The sequence below is a fragment of the Dromiciops gliroides genome, chromosome 4, assembly GCF_019393635.1.
Source record: "Dromiciops gliroides isolate mDroGli1 chromosome 4, mDroGli1.pri, whole genome shotgun sequence".
Classification (NCBI taxonomy): domain Eukaryota; kingdom Metazoa; phylum Chordata; class Mammalia; order Microbiotheria; family Microbiotheriidae; genus Dromiciops; species Dromiciops gliroides.
This window is the reverse complement of record NC_057864.1, coordinates 113,392,448-113,410,708: the sequence shown is the minus strand read 5'-3', so window position 1 is coordinate 113,410,708 and position 18,261 is coordinate 113,392,448. Positions and strand designations below refer to the sequence as shown.

Genomic DNA, 18,261 nt, shown 5'->3' with positions numbered 1-18,261 from the left:
TTAGGGAAAGAAAAAATCACTGGGATCTGTGATGGTCATAAAAGGCCTGAGCTGGACCATGAAGCACAAACATAAACTGCAAGATTAATATAAGCCAACTCTCCAAAAAAGCTAATGTGATCTTAGACAATGAGGATTAGTGTCCAGAATGAGAGAGGTCCATAGTGTTTGCTATTATCTGTCCTGATGAAACCTCTGGAATATTGTGTTCAACTCTGGGTACCACATTTTTTTTTTTTTGGTGGGGCAATGAAGGTTAAGTGACTTGTCCAGGGTCACACAGCTAGTGTCAAGTGTCTGGGACTGGATTTGAACTCAGGTCCTCCTGAATCCAGGACTGGTTCTTTATCCACTACGCCACCTAGCTGCCCCCTGGGTACCACATTTTTAAAAGTAGCCTGAATGAGGTATAATATATCCAGAAAAGGCTGACCAGGATGGCCAAGAACTGGAAAACTTCCTGTATACTTGGGATGTTTAGCTTGGAACAGAGAAAACTTAGTGGAAACATTAAAGTTGTCTTTACCTGAAGGGTTGTGTCATGTGGAAAAGGGGTCACTCTTGTTCTCTAAATCACCAGAAGTAGGAGCAATGGGAACAGATTGCAGAGAGGCAAATTTAGGCTTGATAAATGGAAAAAAACTTCCTAACAATTAAAATTATCCAAAAGTAGAATGGGCTGCTTCAAGAGGTGGTGGGTTTCCCTAAGAGGGGGTATATTTCTCTTCATTAGAAGTCTTCATACATAAGCTGGATAACCTCTAGACTCTTCCCACTCTTAACATCTGGGATTCTGTAAACACTATCTTACAGGACTTTATGAGTGACAATCAACCCAAATCGGGTTAATAAAGAACTGATGACAATTACCTTAGGCATAATCACAGTAGCAAAAATACAAAGATCAAAGATGTCTTTTGTTTTATCAGTTTACATAAGTGTCAACTGAAACTTTTTGTAGTGCTCTACAAATGGTTCCCATGTATTTTCTTACTTCCTCTCCACCAGATCACTAAAAAATAAGGAGATGGTAGAGATGACCAGAAGCAGGGAAACAGACCATGGTCATCTTATGGCTCCTGGTGCCTGATAAGGACAAGGCCCTGTGCTAGGCTCATTAGGAAATAGCTATCTCCTTTTTCTGGCTCACATTCTTTATCGCTTTACATACCAAGTTTTATTAATACTGGACTCAAATGACAATTTGGTAATGATAATTTGGTGATCACATAATTTTTAAAAAATTATAAATTTGTATATTCTATTATATGTGTATATTTCACATTATACATATGAAAATGTAACATCATTGCTGTAGATAGTAAGAAACACTGATATTTAAAAGCAAATTTTTCTTAATCTATATGAAATAAGAAATGTGGCAAATTCAGATGGAAACAAAAATGACATTTATTAGGTTGACATTTGGGTATGACACCTGCCAAGCACTAAACAAAGTAGGCTAGACAATGCCTGCCTCTGGCCTACCTGAACACTGTCATCCTGAATGAACATACCACTCTGTTCCATGAGGCACTGGTGAAAGCAGCAGGAGCAACAGCAGCAGCATTTGTTCCCACCCTCCTCCCTTAGCATTTCATTGACTTTTACACAAAACAGACAGTGGCAGAGCTGGAACTAAACCGTGGCTCCAGAAATTCCAGTCAAGTTTACTTTCCACAAACTGAACGTATAACAATTCAAACTTATCTATAAGTTCTATGCTGGTGGCCTCTATCTAGACACTGTTCTTTCTTTGGTCAGAAAATGTATTTTTCTTCAATGCTGCCACCTGGTGGTATATTAGGAAATGATTTTCCTGGAGGAAACCTGGCAGGTTATTTTTGAAGCAGATGTCGGAGTTTGGGAAACAGTTTCAAAGCATTCTGAGTTGTCACTTCTTTAACTTCTTCCACTGAGATCCCTTTCACCTGGGCAATGAATTCTGCGGAAATGGAAATGTTCCTAGGTTCATTCCGCTCCTGTAAAACAGCAAAATAGGCCTGATGAAGTAGGACACCTACCATATTCCTGGGGCCCGAGGGAAACAAGACAACCAAGGGAAACTTCAGAGGGCAACAGATGTGTTGCTTTACACTGAAAACAAAAGATAAAGTCACTGTCCTTTATTTTCAAAGATTGCCACTGCTCTGGACAAAGCACCCAATGTTTATGCTCTGCTGGAAAAAAATCACTAGGGATCACTAAGTACTTATAGTCTAGTGGATCACTTAAAAATAAAATTACAATGAAGATAACAATGCAATGCAAAATACATTAAACAAAAAAAATTTTAATTAAAAAAAAAATACATTAAACAAATGTGATATTGAGCCTCTACAAAGTCCTACTCTTGATACCAGCAGAATGTAGGATCAGGCAGGCTCTACCATGTGACCAGGCTTTAAGTAGAGTCCCAGCAAGAAACTATATCTGCTTTCCAAAAGAGAGCCTAGATAGGTACAGAGAGGCCCAACACCAGTGGCCTGGCCACTTGATGATGAATTCTGAAGCTATGGCTATTTATGAAAAAAACTTATTTTTTAATATATGAAAAAAAGAAAAATGCAAAATGACCCTAAGTCTTGCATGGCCCCTTTCCAGTTCTGCAGTGACGGAGACATTAAAGGGCAAATTAAGATGTGGCTATTGAGTTAACAGAGTTGTTTTTAACATATGATCAAAGGTAACAAGAAATATCATCTTGTGGAACAGCTGATCATCTCATACTACAGTGTTCATAATGAGTGTAAGGAAAAATACTACCATAAAGATAACTGCAGTTTTTGTATTAACAGCTGTAGCAGAGAGAAGAGAAATTTTATGAAGAACCTAAGACCCCCTTCAAATTAAATCAATGTATACTCAGTGGCGCCAATGTAAAGTTGGGTCCTAGAAAGAATAGCAAAAAAAAACTTGTTGGAAAATATGGTTCAAAGCTAAGAAATGATAAAGGTCAAAGGGTTGAAGACTACACAGAAGGCTCAAATATATATCATTAATTCTTACCTAAAAAAGAGAGCAGGAAGTCACTAGACATAATGAATATTCTTCCACAATCCCGCCCCCCAAAATGAAACTGATTTTAATAGGAAATAACTTGTTTTTGATTTGTGAGTCGTTTAGGAATCAGCAGTTTGTATGTAATCAGACCATTGACTTGGTAAAGATGAAAATTAATACCAAATGAGAAGAAAAAATTAAAATGAGAAGAAATATAAATAAAGCAATTCTAGCCTAATTTTTCAACAAACTATTTAAATTGCTGTCAAAAATGGAAAATGGATAAAAAGACATTAATACGGACAAACTATCACCATTTCCTAAGGAAGTTTAACCAATTTTTAAAAAATCCATATCAACAAGAAGACTAAGAGACTAAAAGCTGACCCAGTCAAGCAGGCAAATACAAAAGCCAAGTTAAAAAAGAAATTTGTTTATTTAATTTTAATTTAATTTGTTTTATTTAACTTAATGGAAGATTGTGGGAGATTACAAGTAGTACTGCCTCAGAGCAATAAAAAGCCATGGAAATGGGGGCGGCTAGGTGGCGCAGTGGATAAAGCACCGGCCCTGGATTCAGGAGTACCTGAGTTCAAATCCAGCCTCAGACACTTGACACTTAACTAGCTGTGTGACCCTGGGCAAGTCACTTAACCCCCATTGCCCTGCCAAAAAAAAAAAAAAAAGCCATGGAAAGAAAAACAAATGTACAAAAAATACGAAAAGCTTGTCAACAAAACTAAGTTGTATCATTTCAGGGGCATTTAAGAATGAAACTTGGAAAAATAGAAAATATCTAAAAAAAGCCATAGAAATATTTAATCACCAAAAACATGATAGAAAAAATAATTGCCAACCCATAAGCTTATTTTTTCATTTTTATAAACTCTCAATAAATTATATAGGCATCTAGAGCATCCTTGATGAAAGTATGAGAAGGGAAGTTTTCTTAAATGATATTCTAAGATGACTCGTCGGTCTCATAATTGACTAAAAGGTACAGAGAATACAAGATCCCAGTGTGTTTGTTCATTAACTAAAAAAGCACTTGATTAAAATAGAAGGAAATGCCACCTTAAAGGCTATTGTTTGACAAGGTATCTCCCATACATATGTCAAAATCATACACCATTTCTCAAAAGATTTCAAAGGGGTAACTGTTCCATGGCTTTCTAATGATTAATAATATCAAGCTCAATGAAAAAGGGGAGCTGTATGCTTGTTCAAGTATTTACAGCATCATCACCAAAAGAAACTTAACAAAGTTACCCGAATTGGAATAAATAATGCACCATTGGAGACTGTAAGGTGCAGTCAAAGCAGACATGGTCTCTTCCCTGCCCCTTCCTGCTTCTTTGGGCCCAGACCTGTGATTTCATCAGGTGAGGGAACACTCAGCAGAGATGTGCTCTCTACCAATACACATTGACAACTGCTCTACAACTTAGACTCATAGAGAGTTGCCGGGGACACTGAGGTTAGGTGACTTGTCCAGGGTCATGGAGCCAGTAATGTGTCAGATATGAAACTTGAACCCAGGTTGTCCTAACTCTGAGCCTAGCTCTCTCTATACTATTCCACAATGCCTTTGATCTTCCTTCTAGAAATTTAACATACATGACATGGACAAAGAATACATATTCCTCTAAATGCTTCTACAATAAATGGGAGATACTATAGAAAGCAGAATTCCATTAGGGCCTCTTCAATGCATAAATTAGGAAAAACCCCAGGTAAAATCAGAACTCTCAGTATAACAACTACATGCAAAATAAAGGTTTAACATAACACAAAGGAAACTATAGGGTGAGTTTTGGTTCAATTCCCTCGATATTGTAGTTACACTATAATTTAAAAATACATAAGAATTGCAAACATCCCTGAGAGCTTTAAAATGGAAGTACCACTTACCTGTTTTACTAGTCCCAGTGCAGGTGAATCAGTTTCTAAGCATATAGAAGATAAAGGCAGTTGCTTTATAAGTTTCTGCTTCTTAGAGAAAAAATAAAAGCTATTAAGTATTAAAATATGAGAGTGTGAGTTAAATATATGTCTGTATTGAAAATATCAGAATCCTAATTTCATATTTATTAGGCATTTTAACAGTTATTACTATGTGGTACTTTACTATAGGAAAAGCTCTTTCCATAAGTTACCTCCTTTCATCCTTATGATAACACTGTAAAGTACCAGGGCAGGTATTACACTTTACAGATGAAGAGACAAGGAGGACTAAGTGTCTTGTTTAAGGTCATACAATTATTCAGTGGTGGGGCCATGGTTAAAACTAAGGTTTTCTGACCCCAAATCTAGTGCTCTTTTTAATATACTACAATTCCCTGTACTAGATACTAAATAGTATTTCCCAAAGGAACAAGGGGGCCAATAATAGGAAATGGGTTCACCTAGAAAGGTATCAAGGCATCAAATATCACATTATCACTGAAATAATAGTTTTTCACCTACTGCCATCTCTCAGTGCTCCTTTCTCACCTACTATATTTCATAATATTCAATGCCTTTGTGGTTTAGAAATGATAATTCTATTGGCAACATCAGAATTGGGATTACATGCTCCCCAGGAATGGTTTCTTTCTACTCAGAATCCAATTATGCTACCACAGCATGAAAAAATATTATCATGTGATAAACTGTTTGATGCTGCTAAATTAACTACTTTTTTTAGGAATGGAATTTCCATCTCATGGGGTTTCTGACCAAGAAGGAAAAAGCCATGTGATTATCATATCTTTGCTTTGCTGAAAAAAAGACATAGGATTTTCTCAAAATATGTCTAGCAATTGCAAAATATGAGCTCTCCCCTACAAATAATAAAAATAAGAAAATCCTTCCTTTTTCTTATTTTTTCTCTGTATTTATCTTTTTTAAAATTAGTCTCCACAGACATTATAATGCAAATATCACACCCTGTAAGCTTAACATTTGCATATCACCTAATGATACCAGGAAAGTAAAATAAAGCTTGTTTGGTAGACTACAATGACCATGCTAAAGTTTAGAGATAAAGAATTCACCTGTTCACTCCTTGCAGAAGAAGGAGGAATTGAAAAAAAGTATCCTGCGCTTACTCCTTCCATGGCTACAGATGGTCGGCCATCAAATGCGTGGAGCAGCACCTTTTCGGCACCTCTCAAAAAGCAAAGATAGAGACACATTCCATTATGATTGCTTTAAAAGAGGTTTCTCCATTAACAAAACTGAAAAAGAGAGATCAGAGTTTTTAAATGACGCCCACAATCATAGCAGGATGCCACTTCTTGATCTCTAAAATTTGAATGAAGGAATGTATGATATTCCATCAATTATTAGAATAGATAATAAAGTCAATTCTTGAGTATCCCTGGCCTTGGAAAACAATGGTAGTAAGGAAAAAGAAAACCTACCTCTTATTTATGTGGCACTTTAAGATTTATAAAATGCTTTCCTCAAGATAACCCTTTGAAGTAGAATAAATATAACATGAACTTTGAGCTACAGAATCACAGAATATTAGACCCGAAAAGGCCCCAAGAGATCATCTAGTTCATGCTTCTTATTAATTTCATTTATTTAAGGCCTAACTACAATTCACTGATAATATATGACCACTTGATGGGTACACTCAGATGCAAAAAGGATATGAGGAGAATGCTTTGCTTCACTGTCCCCCTGTATTTCATCTGTGTCCTGCTCTTGAGAAGTGAAGCTGTGGCACAACCCGGGAAATCAGCCACCCTCAGCCTGGCAGCCCAAGTCAGGGTGGCTCAAGGTGGTTCGGGCTACCAGTGTTTTATTTTCAGTAGTTTAATATTCTTTATTACCAAACTTTTTCCAGAGGTGCCTTCATATAACCAAATGGACAAACAGGTTCATTCTAAGGGAAGTAAGTGCTCTAAGATATTAACTGGGAGATGGAGAACAAGATAGGTAAATTATGTAGAAACTTAATAGTTAAGCTAACTATATTCTATTGACATAATAGAACCAAATCAACCTCATTAACATTTGGCTGCTCAGGCATACATTTCTGGCTTCCAAGGCTGCAAAGGGCTTCAAAACACACTACTGAGCTATGCTAGCTATTGTATTGACTGTACTGAAAGACAGATTCTTATTCTGGGGAAAGTGGGCCATGCAGTACTTTGTGGTCACCAGCCTAATGGCTTCACTTGATTTTGTGATGCTTATTATTACAGTTAGAAAATAACCTTTGCTCAGAGAAACACATGCTGCCCCCAAACTCACTTACCTTCCTTACGCAAAAGATTAATAGTTGGTCTGCCAGCTGAGCGTGAGTGAACATTCCTAGAAAATAAAATCACATTTCTCTTATGGTTAAAAAAACTACAGAGAGCAGATTATTTTATTATTCTCATTACACGCATATTTGAGAGAACAAAAGTAAAAAGTCTTTCTAAGTAGAATCACTTTGATCACTGGCTCCTTAGCCTGCCATTCAAAGCCCTCATTGCCTATTTCTACTATACTTCTCCAGGCTTATTTTACACAATTCAGTGCAGTGGAAAGAGTATCCAGCTTGGAATCAGACAACCTGGTTTCAGATCTTGGCTCTGCCACTTAATCTTTGCATGACCTTGGACAAGTCACTTAATATTTTGGGGTCTCAATTTTTCTAAACTGAGGGAGTTGGATCTTTAAGGTTCCTTCCAACTCTAAATCTATGAGCCTATTCTCCTACTCTCCTCTTCACTTCAGTCAAACCCACTCTCTTCTGCAGATGGCCTAGGCTTTCCTGACTGCTTGCCTTCCTTAATCATGCTCTTCCCTGAACCTCAAATGCCCATCTTCTCTTCTCTACCTGTTGAAACCCCTGGAGGCCCAGCTAAAACATCATTTCCTCTATAAAGCCTTCTCTGAATCCCTACTACAGTAGGTAGTGATATCTCTATCATTTGAACTCAAAACATTTTGTTTGTACTCTTCTTGTATACTTGTCATATTCTAATTTCTATTAAAGTTATTTGTGTAAACAGTTTAGCACTTCTTCCAGATTATAAGCTTCTTAAAGCTGCATTTCCCCTAAACCCAGCCCAGAATCTTGAATATAGTAGTAAATGCTTAACAAATGTTGAATGCTAACATTTAAAAAACTTTACCTACAATGGCAAATTTAGTCTTTTAGCTAATTGGATCTGTCTGATAAGAACTTGTCTTTGCTCCTCCTTGTGCTCATCAGTCCTGGCAAATCTGGGGGAGAAATCTAATCCAACCTGTAAATGGATAAAAGAAAGTATTACAGTTTTGGTGACTTAACTTTAAACAAATAAATAACAAAGGAAAAAACCATGCCTAGTGTGTAAATGTATTGCTATAATATGGACTATGTTTACATGAGTTCAAGAATTAGAATCTATTATCTACTACCAAGTGATGTAAATGCTTTACCTGCTAGAAAATACTATTATTAGATCAGAGATCTTCATCTGAGACTTTTAGTTTCTTTAAATTCAGTTTCAGAATTACTTATTTGGAAGTCTAAAAACTGCTCTAAGTCAAATAATGCCCTGTTTAAAGGAAGGAAAATGGTTAAATATATAGAAGATGAAAACAAGTACTTTTGACCTAATTTTTTGCCTTCTGAAAGGCCTGTAGAGAGAACATCACTCTGCTCTCCAACTCTCAAATTTACTGACAAGTTCTAGTTCACCTCTGTCCTTTCTCCTACCATCTAACTGTAGGTACTACTAAAGGCTCTCTCTTTGGCCTGCTACTATTTCTCTTTTTCTTGAATGATATCATCTACTGTAAGATCTCAGCTTCAACTACCACTTCATACAGAAGACTCTAAACTGTGGCTTCTACATGTACAATCCCTAACTTTATTCTAATCTCTCTCTTATCCTCTGCTCAGGGGATATCACCACCTGGCTAGCCTACCAGGTCCTCAAAACAGGTTCATTATCTTTACAGGAAGAAAGTCATGAGGAGTTGGGGAACAGAGCACAAGCCTGGAACAGAGGTATAAGATAGTACTGATGAGAGACACTTCATATAGACATCAGATGGTTGTTTCTTTCTGCTAAAAATAAAGCAGCTAATAATTTCTTGACTTACCTCAATGATAATGTAATTCTTCAAAGGGTAGAGGAAACAATGAAGGGAAATTCTATTCTGAATCTGATTTTCACTAACAGAGAGGAACTAGTTGCTGGGACGGAAATGATAAAAACCGTGAAAGAAAATGAACACTCATTCCAGTCTAGAGTTTATGAAAGAAAAGAAGAAAACTGATCAGAATCTGGCATTTACCCTATATTTTGGGAAAACAGCTCAGTGGGTTCAAAAGAAGTGGGATCCCATGGACTAAAATGCTTCAGGGGAAGTTAGAGCAGGAGGGTCTTTTGTTAGACTATCTCATATTATTGTAGAAGAAAAGATGGAGTAATATCAATTAGATAATAATACAATCAGATAGATTTATAACTGGTTGGATGGATGCACTCCAAGAGTAGTTGTTAATGATTTGCTGTTAAAGTTACTTAAGTCTTTAGTATAGCATCCCTCCTAGGTTATTTAACATTTTTATCAATGACTTTGACAAAGTCATGGATGGTATGTTCACTACATTTGCAGATGATATAAACTGAGAGAGACAGTTAATACAGTGGTAACAGAGCCAGGATCCTGAAGGATCTTCACAGGCTCAAGTACTGGGCTGAAACTAGGAAAGTGAAATCCAACAAGGTTAAATGTAAAGTCTTGCAGTTGAGTTAAAAAAAAAATCAACTCCACAAATAGAAGAGGGATGAGGAGACATGGATAGATACCAATTTTTCTGAAAACCTAGAAATGCTAGTGACCTGAAAGCTCAAACCGTCCTACTGGGAGCCTTTTATACGCCATATCACTTCTAATAGGAGTCAGCTGTGTGGGGTGCTGCAGCTTACTGCAACAACTGTGGGCTGCTTTAAGAGAAGCGTGCCTTCTTGGAACAGGAAGGCAAGTCACACTTCACGGGAGAACTGTGTTCCGTTCTTGGTGCCATAGTTTTACAGGGGCACTGAAAAGCTGGAGAGTGTCCAGAAGAGAGCAACTAGGATGGTGAAGGGCCTTGAGTTCATGCCATACAAAGATTAGTTGAAGGAACTGGGTATATTTAGGGTGGAGAAGAGAAGACTCAGGTGGCTATATAACAGCTCACTTCAAATATCTTAAGGACTGTCACGTCAAGGAGGGATTAGACTTTTCTGTTTAGATCTGCTCTTTTCAAAATGAGAAGCAGTGAGTAGAAGTTGCAAAAGAGAAAAATTTAGATTTGATATTAGGAAAACCTAACAATTAGAACTATCCAAAAGTGGAATGGTTTGCCTCCAGAGGTGGTAGAATCCCCCCTCTTTCTGCTGGATAATCACTTGTCAGGCATGTTATAGTGAGGACTCCTTTAGTGTATGGGGTGACCTATGTTCACTAAGGTCCTGAACACCCAATTCTCCTCCTAACTTCCCTATTTCTATGAATGGCACCACCATTCTCCCAGTCACCCATGCTTGTAATCACAGAATCATCTTGGATACTTCTTTCTACCTTAATTCCATATCCATTAAGGCCCATCAATTCTATCTCCAAAATACCTCTGCACTTTAACTCTCTTTTTTATCGGTAATAATTCCATTTTGTTTGGCCTAACTCAAATGCTACCTCCTTCCTTAAATCTTCTCTAATACTACAGCCAGAAATGAATTTTTCCTACTGTTAATTCTTATAAAGCACATACTTATATCTCTTAGGTTCTTAACTTATTCTACTTTTTATTAGTTAATTTTCCTCATAGAATACAAGTTTCCTAAGAGTAAACATCCTTTCTAACTTAACTTAATGCCTCTCACAATGCTTTACAGTTAGTAAGCATACAACATATATATTTGTTGAATTGTTGAACATTGGCATACCCCAAGCAAATCTGATTACTAGGACAGAAATTAAGAAATATTTTCAGGCTAGAGATGAGGTGTTTTCTGGGGGATGGGATGGTGTTAATTAATCTTATTAACTAAATCAAAGGAGGCTTACCTCCCCAATTGCCAACAAGTGATCTTTATAATGTTCTATAAGTGGCAAAGCTATATCCAGATCCTAAAAGAAAAGATAAGATTGTTTTAAATAAAATAAATTAAAAATATTTATGTAATCCTACTTATTTTGAATTACTTTGTTTAATAATATCTAGTCTGTTGCTAAAGAAAACACTTTATGCCTCAGAATCTTTAGGGGGTTCAAGGATTTAGCAGCTAATTTTTGCCCCTTAGAATTTAAACCAACAACCTTACCTTAGTTTGTTGTTTAGTTACATGGAATCATGCAAAATATTAAGGCAAAAGTTCCATATTCTACTCTAGATACTATTACACATTAAAGATTTGTGTAATCTCTGCCAAATATTTTAACTTTTTGTAACTTACCTTTTGTCCATCAACCAAAATACCATTTATTGAGCACCTACCACATGCCCAACACGGTACTGGGTACTGTGGAAATTTTTTTAAAAAATAGAAAGATGCAGTCTCTGTTTTTAAGGAACTTACAAATCCAGGGAGATACAAGTAAATATGTTGGAATAAGTAAATATTAAACTGGGTTATTTGCAATGATAAGAGCCCTGTAACTACCATTAGGTATAAATACAAATCACCTGCCAGTCACAGAGCAGTATCATTAGGTTTGAAGAATCTTTGCTTTGAGAACCTAAAGTTGTACTTATTTAATTTTTGTATTATAATTACCCTCCTAATTAACAGCTTTTGTAATTTGAGTTTTAATCAGTTCGTAATTGATTGGGGCATTGTATAGCAATGATTCTTCACTTTGGGGGAAGTTGAAATACTGAGTCTTCTGATAAAACTTAAGCTTCTCAAGGACAGGGACTGTTCGATTTTTGTCTCTGTATGCCAGATCCCACCTGTTTCCCCTCTAGCACGGTGCTTAGAAAATAGTAGGTACTTAAATACTTGTCAGTGGAACATCACAATACAAGAACAGAGAATCACCACTGTAAAAAATCAATAGTCTCAAATCTGACTTTGTTTATGAGACCGTTAAGGGGCTACTCAAAAACTGCCACTTCTTCAAAATGCTAGTTGTTGTTCGGTTGTTTTTCAGTCACGTACAACTCTTCATGACCCCGTTTGGGGTTTTTCTTGGCAAAGATACTGCAGTGGTTTGCCATTCCCTTCTCCAGTTCATTTTACAGATGAGCAACTAAGGCAAACAAGGTTAAGTGACTTGCCCAGGGTCACACATCTAGTGAGAGTCTGAGGCCAGATTTGAATTCAAGAAGATAAGTCTTCCTGACTCCAGGCCTAGCACTCTATCCACTGTGCCACCTAGCTGCTCCTCTTCAAAATGAAGTCAGCAACTATTTTAAAATATGGGCTGGGATCACAAATGTGGGGAATTTTTTTTTTTCTAAATAATAAAGAACACAAGACCCTTGGAAAAACTGTTATATCTTCACTGCACATACTAGGGAATACATATTCGTTTACTAGCAGTCATCTATACATTTAGTATCATTACTCATTCCATCTGACAGTACCTTTAAAGTGACACTTCGTTGGTCTTCTGGTAGAAGTCCTTGAACAGGGTGAACACCTAGGCATGGCAGAACAAACCCCATATATCTAAAAATAGAGAAACAATTACCAAGTAGGAGATTGGGAAAGTACACTATCATCCCATTTTAGAGAATAATCAGGAAAAAATATTGAGGGTTCCCCATTTGCTCAAGACCATATTCAAGCTGGTTTCACTTTTCCTTGCACTAAGCACTAATAAGGTTCAGACTATAAATTTCATACCTCAATCTATAAATGACGATACCTTCATTGGTTTTAGTGTATCTACTTTTAATGCTAAATATACATATGTACGTATGAAAATATATGAATAAAAAAGGAGCTACCTTTCTGAAAGTTGCATGATTTTTTCAAACTCTCCTGAGTGTTCAGCAACTGCTACAATGGCTAACACATTAGCCTGCAACAAGAAAATATAAAGCATTTAGAGCAGCAAACAATACATACTTATAAGCTATGTGACCATGGTCAAGTCTCTTGAGATAAAGAAATTTCTACTACCTGGCTCTCAGGGTTACTATAAGGAAAGTGCTTTGTAAACCTTAAAGTGGTATGTAAATGGAGTTAGTCTCATTTGTTCAAGAAGACTTCCACATCATCTATGAATTTTAACTATCCTGGTTAACCCCATTCCATAAACATGTTTGTTTTTTAAGTTGGCTATCTTAGAAAAAGGAAGATTAGGATCTACTTTCTGCTTTTTCATTTCTCTGAGATGGCAAAGAAAGCTAGAGACAAAATGGTTCAAGGGGTCTTCTAAGAATTAATCACTTGTTATTTTTGTATTTTTTCTGAAAAAAGAAAATTATTTCCCCCAAATTTAAAATTTATCCAATGTCCTCAAATCTAAATGTGATACTTGATAACCATCATGAAATGCTACTGATCAACTCTGGTCAACCAGAGAAGAAGCTATATTCCCCAATTTTAAGCTGTTTCTGCATAGAATTGGTATAGGCCATACACACTAACCTTTTTGGCTCTTTCTAACACATCTTCAAGATCCTAAAAGATAGAATAATTAATCTTAAATATTTTATAACACATAAATATGTATATATAATTAAATTTTATATGAATATGTATATAAGAACAAGTAATTACTTGAAAACTGGCTTAAGAACCATAAGGAATGGCAACAGATAAAGTTAGGTAGAAAACAGGACAATTTAAGAGTTCCAAATTGGGTTTAGGTTTAGTTAAACATATAGAGGAACAGAATGACACAGTAAACAATGCATATTCATTCACAGAGCATACTAAGCAGTATTTTCAGAACAAAGGATAAACAAGGGGACCTATTGAAATTGGAGAGTGAACAAAGGTTATTATTATGGGGGGGGTGGGGCAATGGGGGTTAAGTGACTTGCCCAGGGTCACACAGTTAGTAAGCGTCAGGTGTCAGAGGCCAGATTTGAACTCAGGTACTCCTGAATCCAGAGCCGGTGCTTTATCCACTGCACCACCTAGCTGCCCCCCAAAGGGTTTTTTTTGGTGGGTTTTTTATTGTTTTTCTTGTTTAAAAGAGTTCCATTTTAAGTATGGGAGGGACAGGGGAAAGAATTTACAAGATGATTTTAAGAACTCATCACTAAACTTTTTTGGGGGGGGGGGCGGGGGCAGGAGTTGTAATGGATGATCTTTAAGGTCCCTTTCAACTTTAAATCCTATAACCCTAGAGTTATTTTTAATAGAGGTGTGAGGGGAAAAATCATCCTCTTTTCAATAATTCTCAGGAACTCAACAGCGATGTGGCAAAGGTTCTTTAATTCCTTCTCATGAGAAGGAGGCACCCTAGTGTGCAGCTAGTGGGTGCCCCGAAAGGGGGCTCCCAAAGGTTATTTTTAATCAAAGTGGATCCTACAAAATATTGGTCCTGGTTGGGTTGTCCATCTTTCTCCCACACCCTTCTTCTTTAATTGGCCGGCATGCTAAGAATTGGAACTCAAAGGAATGCCCATCAGCTGGGGAATGGCTAAACAAGCTGAGGTATATGATTGTAATGGAATGGGGCTATAAAAAATGACAAGCAGAATAATTTCAGAAAAACCTGGAAAGACTTCCATGAACTGATACATGGTGAAGTGAACAAAACCAGAAGAACATTGTACACAGTAACAATAATATTGTTGGATTAAGAGTTGTAAATAACTTAGCTATTCTCAGCAATACAAGGACCCAAGACAATCCCAAATTACTAATGATGAAGCATACTATCCACCTCCAGAGAAAGAACTGATGTTGGTTGAACATAGACGGAAGCATGCTACTTTTCACTTTCTTTCTTTCATTTTTTTCTTTTATTTAAGTCTTGTTATGCAAAAAGACTAATATGGAAAGACTTTACATAATTGCACATGTATAACCTATATCTGATTGCTTACTGCCTCAGGGAGGGGAGAGGGGAAGGAGGGATAGAATTTGGAACTCAAAACTTTCAATCAAAATGTTTATTTAAAAAAAAGAAATTTGCAAGCATGATTAGAAGGGACAGGCAGTTTAGAGAAAGAATAGAATAGGGTTATTGACTGTAGTTATGATTTCCTTGGTATAGGGAACTCTCTCATGAGGAAACTACCAATACAGAGACTTAATAGTCTTAGAAAGTTACCTAGAGTACTAAGAGGTTAAGAGTCTTGTGCAGGGTCAGATAGCCAGTATGGATCAGAGGCAGGAATGAAACCTAAGTCTTCCAGACCAGTTATCTATTCACAGATCATGCTGCCTCTGAGAATATGAAGAATAAAGACTAATAAATAACCAAGCATGATATTAGTGCTATTAATAACAATAAATATCTTTCAGTCTCATCAAGTTGGCCAATGTTTATACCCAGTTATAAAAATTAAGTAAGGCTATGTGTTTATGTGTAATAAATATGGAAAGTTTGGGGGGAAATGCTTTCACAAGGAAAGAAAATCAAGAGAAGTTTAAAGAGTTATAGTTTAAAGAGTCCTATATGGGAATTAGGAGACTTGGGTTTGAATTCCAGCTCTGCTACTTACAATTTATGTAATTTTGATCAAGTCACTTAACCTTATCATAACTATTGTTCTTTCTCTACACTGAAGACAAAGAACTAGAGGATCTCTAAAGTTCTTTCAGGTCTAAATCTCATGATCCTGTGCCTGGATAATCTCTAGTTCCTTCTAGTCCTAACATTCTAAAGGTGAAACCCAAGAACAGTAACCTTTGGAGAGGAGATAATGTTCTGGTTTTTTCCCTGAGGAAGGAACCAGAGCCATTTCTGACAGTGCTTTGATAAGCTTAATGACATTTGTTTTCTGTTGCTTAATGTTCTTCCTGCCATTTATGCCATTCCTCAGATGGAAGCTTTCCTGTAAACTACTAGAGCATGTTACCTCTTGTTGAAGTGTCCATATCACTCTCTTCCTCCTCCTAACATTTTATATAAATACTTAATAGGTATTTAATAGGTATAAGTACTTAATAGGTGCCAGGCACTATGCTAAGCACTTTACAAATATTTTCTCATTTGATCTTTACAGCAACCTCAGGAAGTTGGTGTTTTTATTATCTCCATTTTACAGATGGATAAACTGAGGCAGAGGTTAAATGACTTGTCCCTGTCACACAGCTACTGTCTGAGGTTGGATCTGAACTCAGGTCTTCTTGACTACAAGGCCAGAGCTCTGCCCACTGTGTGACCTAGCTGTCTATTAGAAGCACACTTTTTCTAAATAATGGTCATATTAGTCTAGCTGGATTCAGTTCTTTCTATATTTAAACCCTGGACTTTTTTGGAATGTTTTTCCCCTACCCTTTTTTGTTTTTCCAGGAATTGGATTACCCAATATCCTTGTGAAGATTTCTCAGGCCTGTCTTTCAAACTGTGAGTTGCCCACAGCAAGACCTCTTTCTTTATTACAAAAGCATCAAGCACAAGCTGCTGCACATTGGGTGGTATCCAGTTTCATGGGCTAACTTTTAACCTGCTTATTTACTAACTCCATGCCTCAGTTTCTTTATTTGTAAAAAGATGAGTTTGGATTCCAACTTCCCTTTCAGCTCTAAATCCTATAATTTGCAGGGTGTGTTTGGATTAACATAACAGAAGTGGGTTTCTTTTGCTGCTTCTTTCTTAAAGTGGGTTAGCCTGAATTCTCCATTTCACAAGTGCCATGTCCCTCTGTTGCTTATACTTGGGAAAATTTAATACATATTGGGAACTGGAATGGGTTGGAGTCAAAAAACCTCTTTGGCACTGAGAGTTGCCCTTGAATACCTGAAGAACTAGAATATGAGATCTTCCAGTGCGGGGCTGTTTTATTTTTGTATTCCTGGCCCCTGAGATAATGGCTAGCATGTATAGTGCTCTCTGAAGTTACAAAGGGCTTTACAAATATTACTTCATTTTATCCTCACAACAACCCTGGGCAGGAGGTGCTACAGGATACTGAGTGCTTGATAAATGCCTGTCCAATGAACAATTCTGCTCAGCCTCAGACGGGACTAGAAGCAGGAGAAGCTGCAGGTGGAAGTTGTAAAAAAGCAAATCCACACTGCCCACAAGGAGAATCATCCTCACAAACAGCTGTCCAAAAATGGAATGGGCTTCAAAGGAGCTGGGGGTGAGCACCTCACTGGAGGTCCGCAAGCAAAGGCGGAATGCCAGTACACTTGTTGGGGACTTCACATGCAGGTATGGCTTCTTTAAGAGGCTGAGCCGCCAGCACCTCACACTCAAGGGGCCTCATGCCTAGAACGTTCTCTTTATCTCTGCCTCCTGGCTTCCTTCAAGTTCCCACTAAAATACCATCCTCTCCAGCAAGTCTTTCCTGATTCCGCCTCGATGCTATTGCTTTCCTTTTCCTCTGGTTACCTTCAACTTACTTTGTATATAGCTTGTTGGTACGTTGTCTCTCCCATTAGATTATGAGGTCCTTTGGGCTGCCAGGTGGCACACTGGATAGAACCCTGAGCCTAACATTCTGGAAGACCTGAGTTCAAATCTGTCTTCAAACACCAGCTGTGTGACCCTGGGCAAGTCACTTAACCTCTCTTCGCTTCAGTTTCCCTATCTGTAAAATAGGGGGTGGGGGTGGATAATAATACCTACACCCCAGGGTTGTTGTGAGGATCAAATGAGTTAATAATTATAAAGCGCTTAGCACAGTGTTCGGTACAGTGTAAATAGATATACATGTCAGTTACTATTGTTGATAGCAGAGATTGTGGAGTTTGGGTCCCCACCCCCGTGTGTGGGGCAGGGGGGGGGAATGGAAGGGGGAGTCGCCATTTGCACCCCCAGCACTAACTTATTAGCACGTTGCCCAGCATGTATTAGGCGCCAAACAAATGTTTGTCGACTAATGACGTCCCAAACAGACCACCCTCCTCCACCTGTGCCCGAGGAGGTAGGGGCAGCAGAACTCCCAGGGTCCGCGCTCCCTCAGCCCCGGGTCGGGAGGCAGGCAGCGGCGGGGAAGGGCCTGGACGTTAAGGGGAAAGCGAGGGATCCGGTGGATGGATCCAGGGGCTTTTCACCCCCGCCCCTCCACGGCCTCACATACCGAGTCGAAGTCGGCCGCGGAGAGGTGGCAGTGACAGTCCACAAACCCCGGGGTCACGGCTCCCATGGCTGTCTCCGCTCCCCAGCAGCACGCAGGCGCAAAGGCGCCGGCTTCCTGATAGGACCGCCAGG

General features: G+C 37.9%; 1 protein-coding gene across 4 annotated transcripts; it reads right to left on the bottom strand.

The window, feature by feature from the left end:
- Positions 1 to 1,392: 1,392 nt before the first annotated feature.
- On the bottom strand, positions 1,393 to 18,240 carry TATDN3 (TatD DNase domain containing 3). 4 transcript variants are annotated; one of them, XM_044003708.1, is made up of 11 exons: positions 18,131 to 18,240; positions 15,208 to 15,323; positions 13,569 to 13,601; positions 12,923 to 12,996; positions 12,557 to 12,641; positions 11,035 to 11,097; positions 8,125 to 8,234; positions 7,253 to 7,308; positions 6,039 to 6,151; positions 4,915 to 4,995; positions 1,393 to 1,982 (listed from the first exon to the last, which is right to left on the bottom strand). In XM_044003708.1, the coding sequence occupies exons 4-11, from the start codon at positions 12,937 to 12,939 to the stop codon at positions 1,839 to 1,841; spliced, it is 669 nt and encodes a 222-aa protein (XP_043859643.1). In that variant the 5' UTR covers positions 12,940 to 12,996; positions 13,569 to 13,601; positions 15,208 to 15,323; positions 18,131 to 18,240; the 3' UTR covers positions 1,393 to 1,838. The 4 variants fall into 4 exon arrangements, with proteins under 4 accessions (XP_043859643.1, XP_043859644.1, XP_043859645.1 ...); XM_044003709.1 differs by lacking the exon at positions 15,208 to 15,323 and having other exon boundaries at positions 18,131 to 18,227; XM_044003710.1 differs by lacking the exon at positions 15,208 to 15,323 and having other exon boundaries at positions 4,915 to 4,992; positions 18,131 to 18,227.
- Between the last annotated feature and the right edge of the window lie 21 nt (positions 18,241 to 18,261).

What these genes read in the sequence shown, in the direction of transcription:
- TATDN3 (XM_044003709.1), bottom strand. Translation starts at nt 18,196, where the DNA reads ATGGGAGCCGTGACCCCGGGGTTTGTGGACTGTCACTGCCACCTCTCC. An exon ending in CCGCGGCCGACTTCGACTCG is followed by an intron (nt 13,602 to 18,130) that starts GTATGTGAGGCC and finishes TCTATCTTTTAG; the next exon opens with GATCTTGAAGATGTGTTAGA. An exon ending in TGTTAGAAAGAGCCAAAAAG is followed by an intron (nt 12,997 to 13,568) that starts GTTAGTGTGTAT and finishes TTCTTGTTGCAG; the next exon opens with GCTAATGTGTTAGCCATTGT.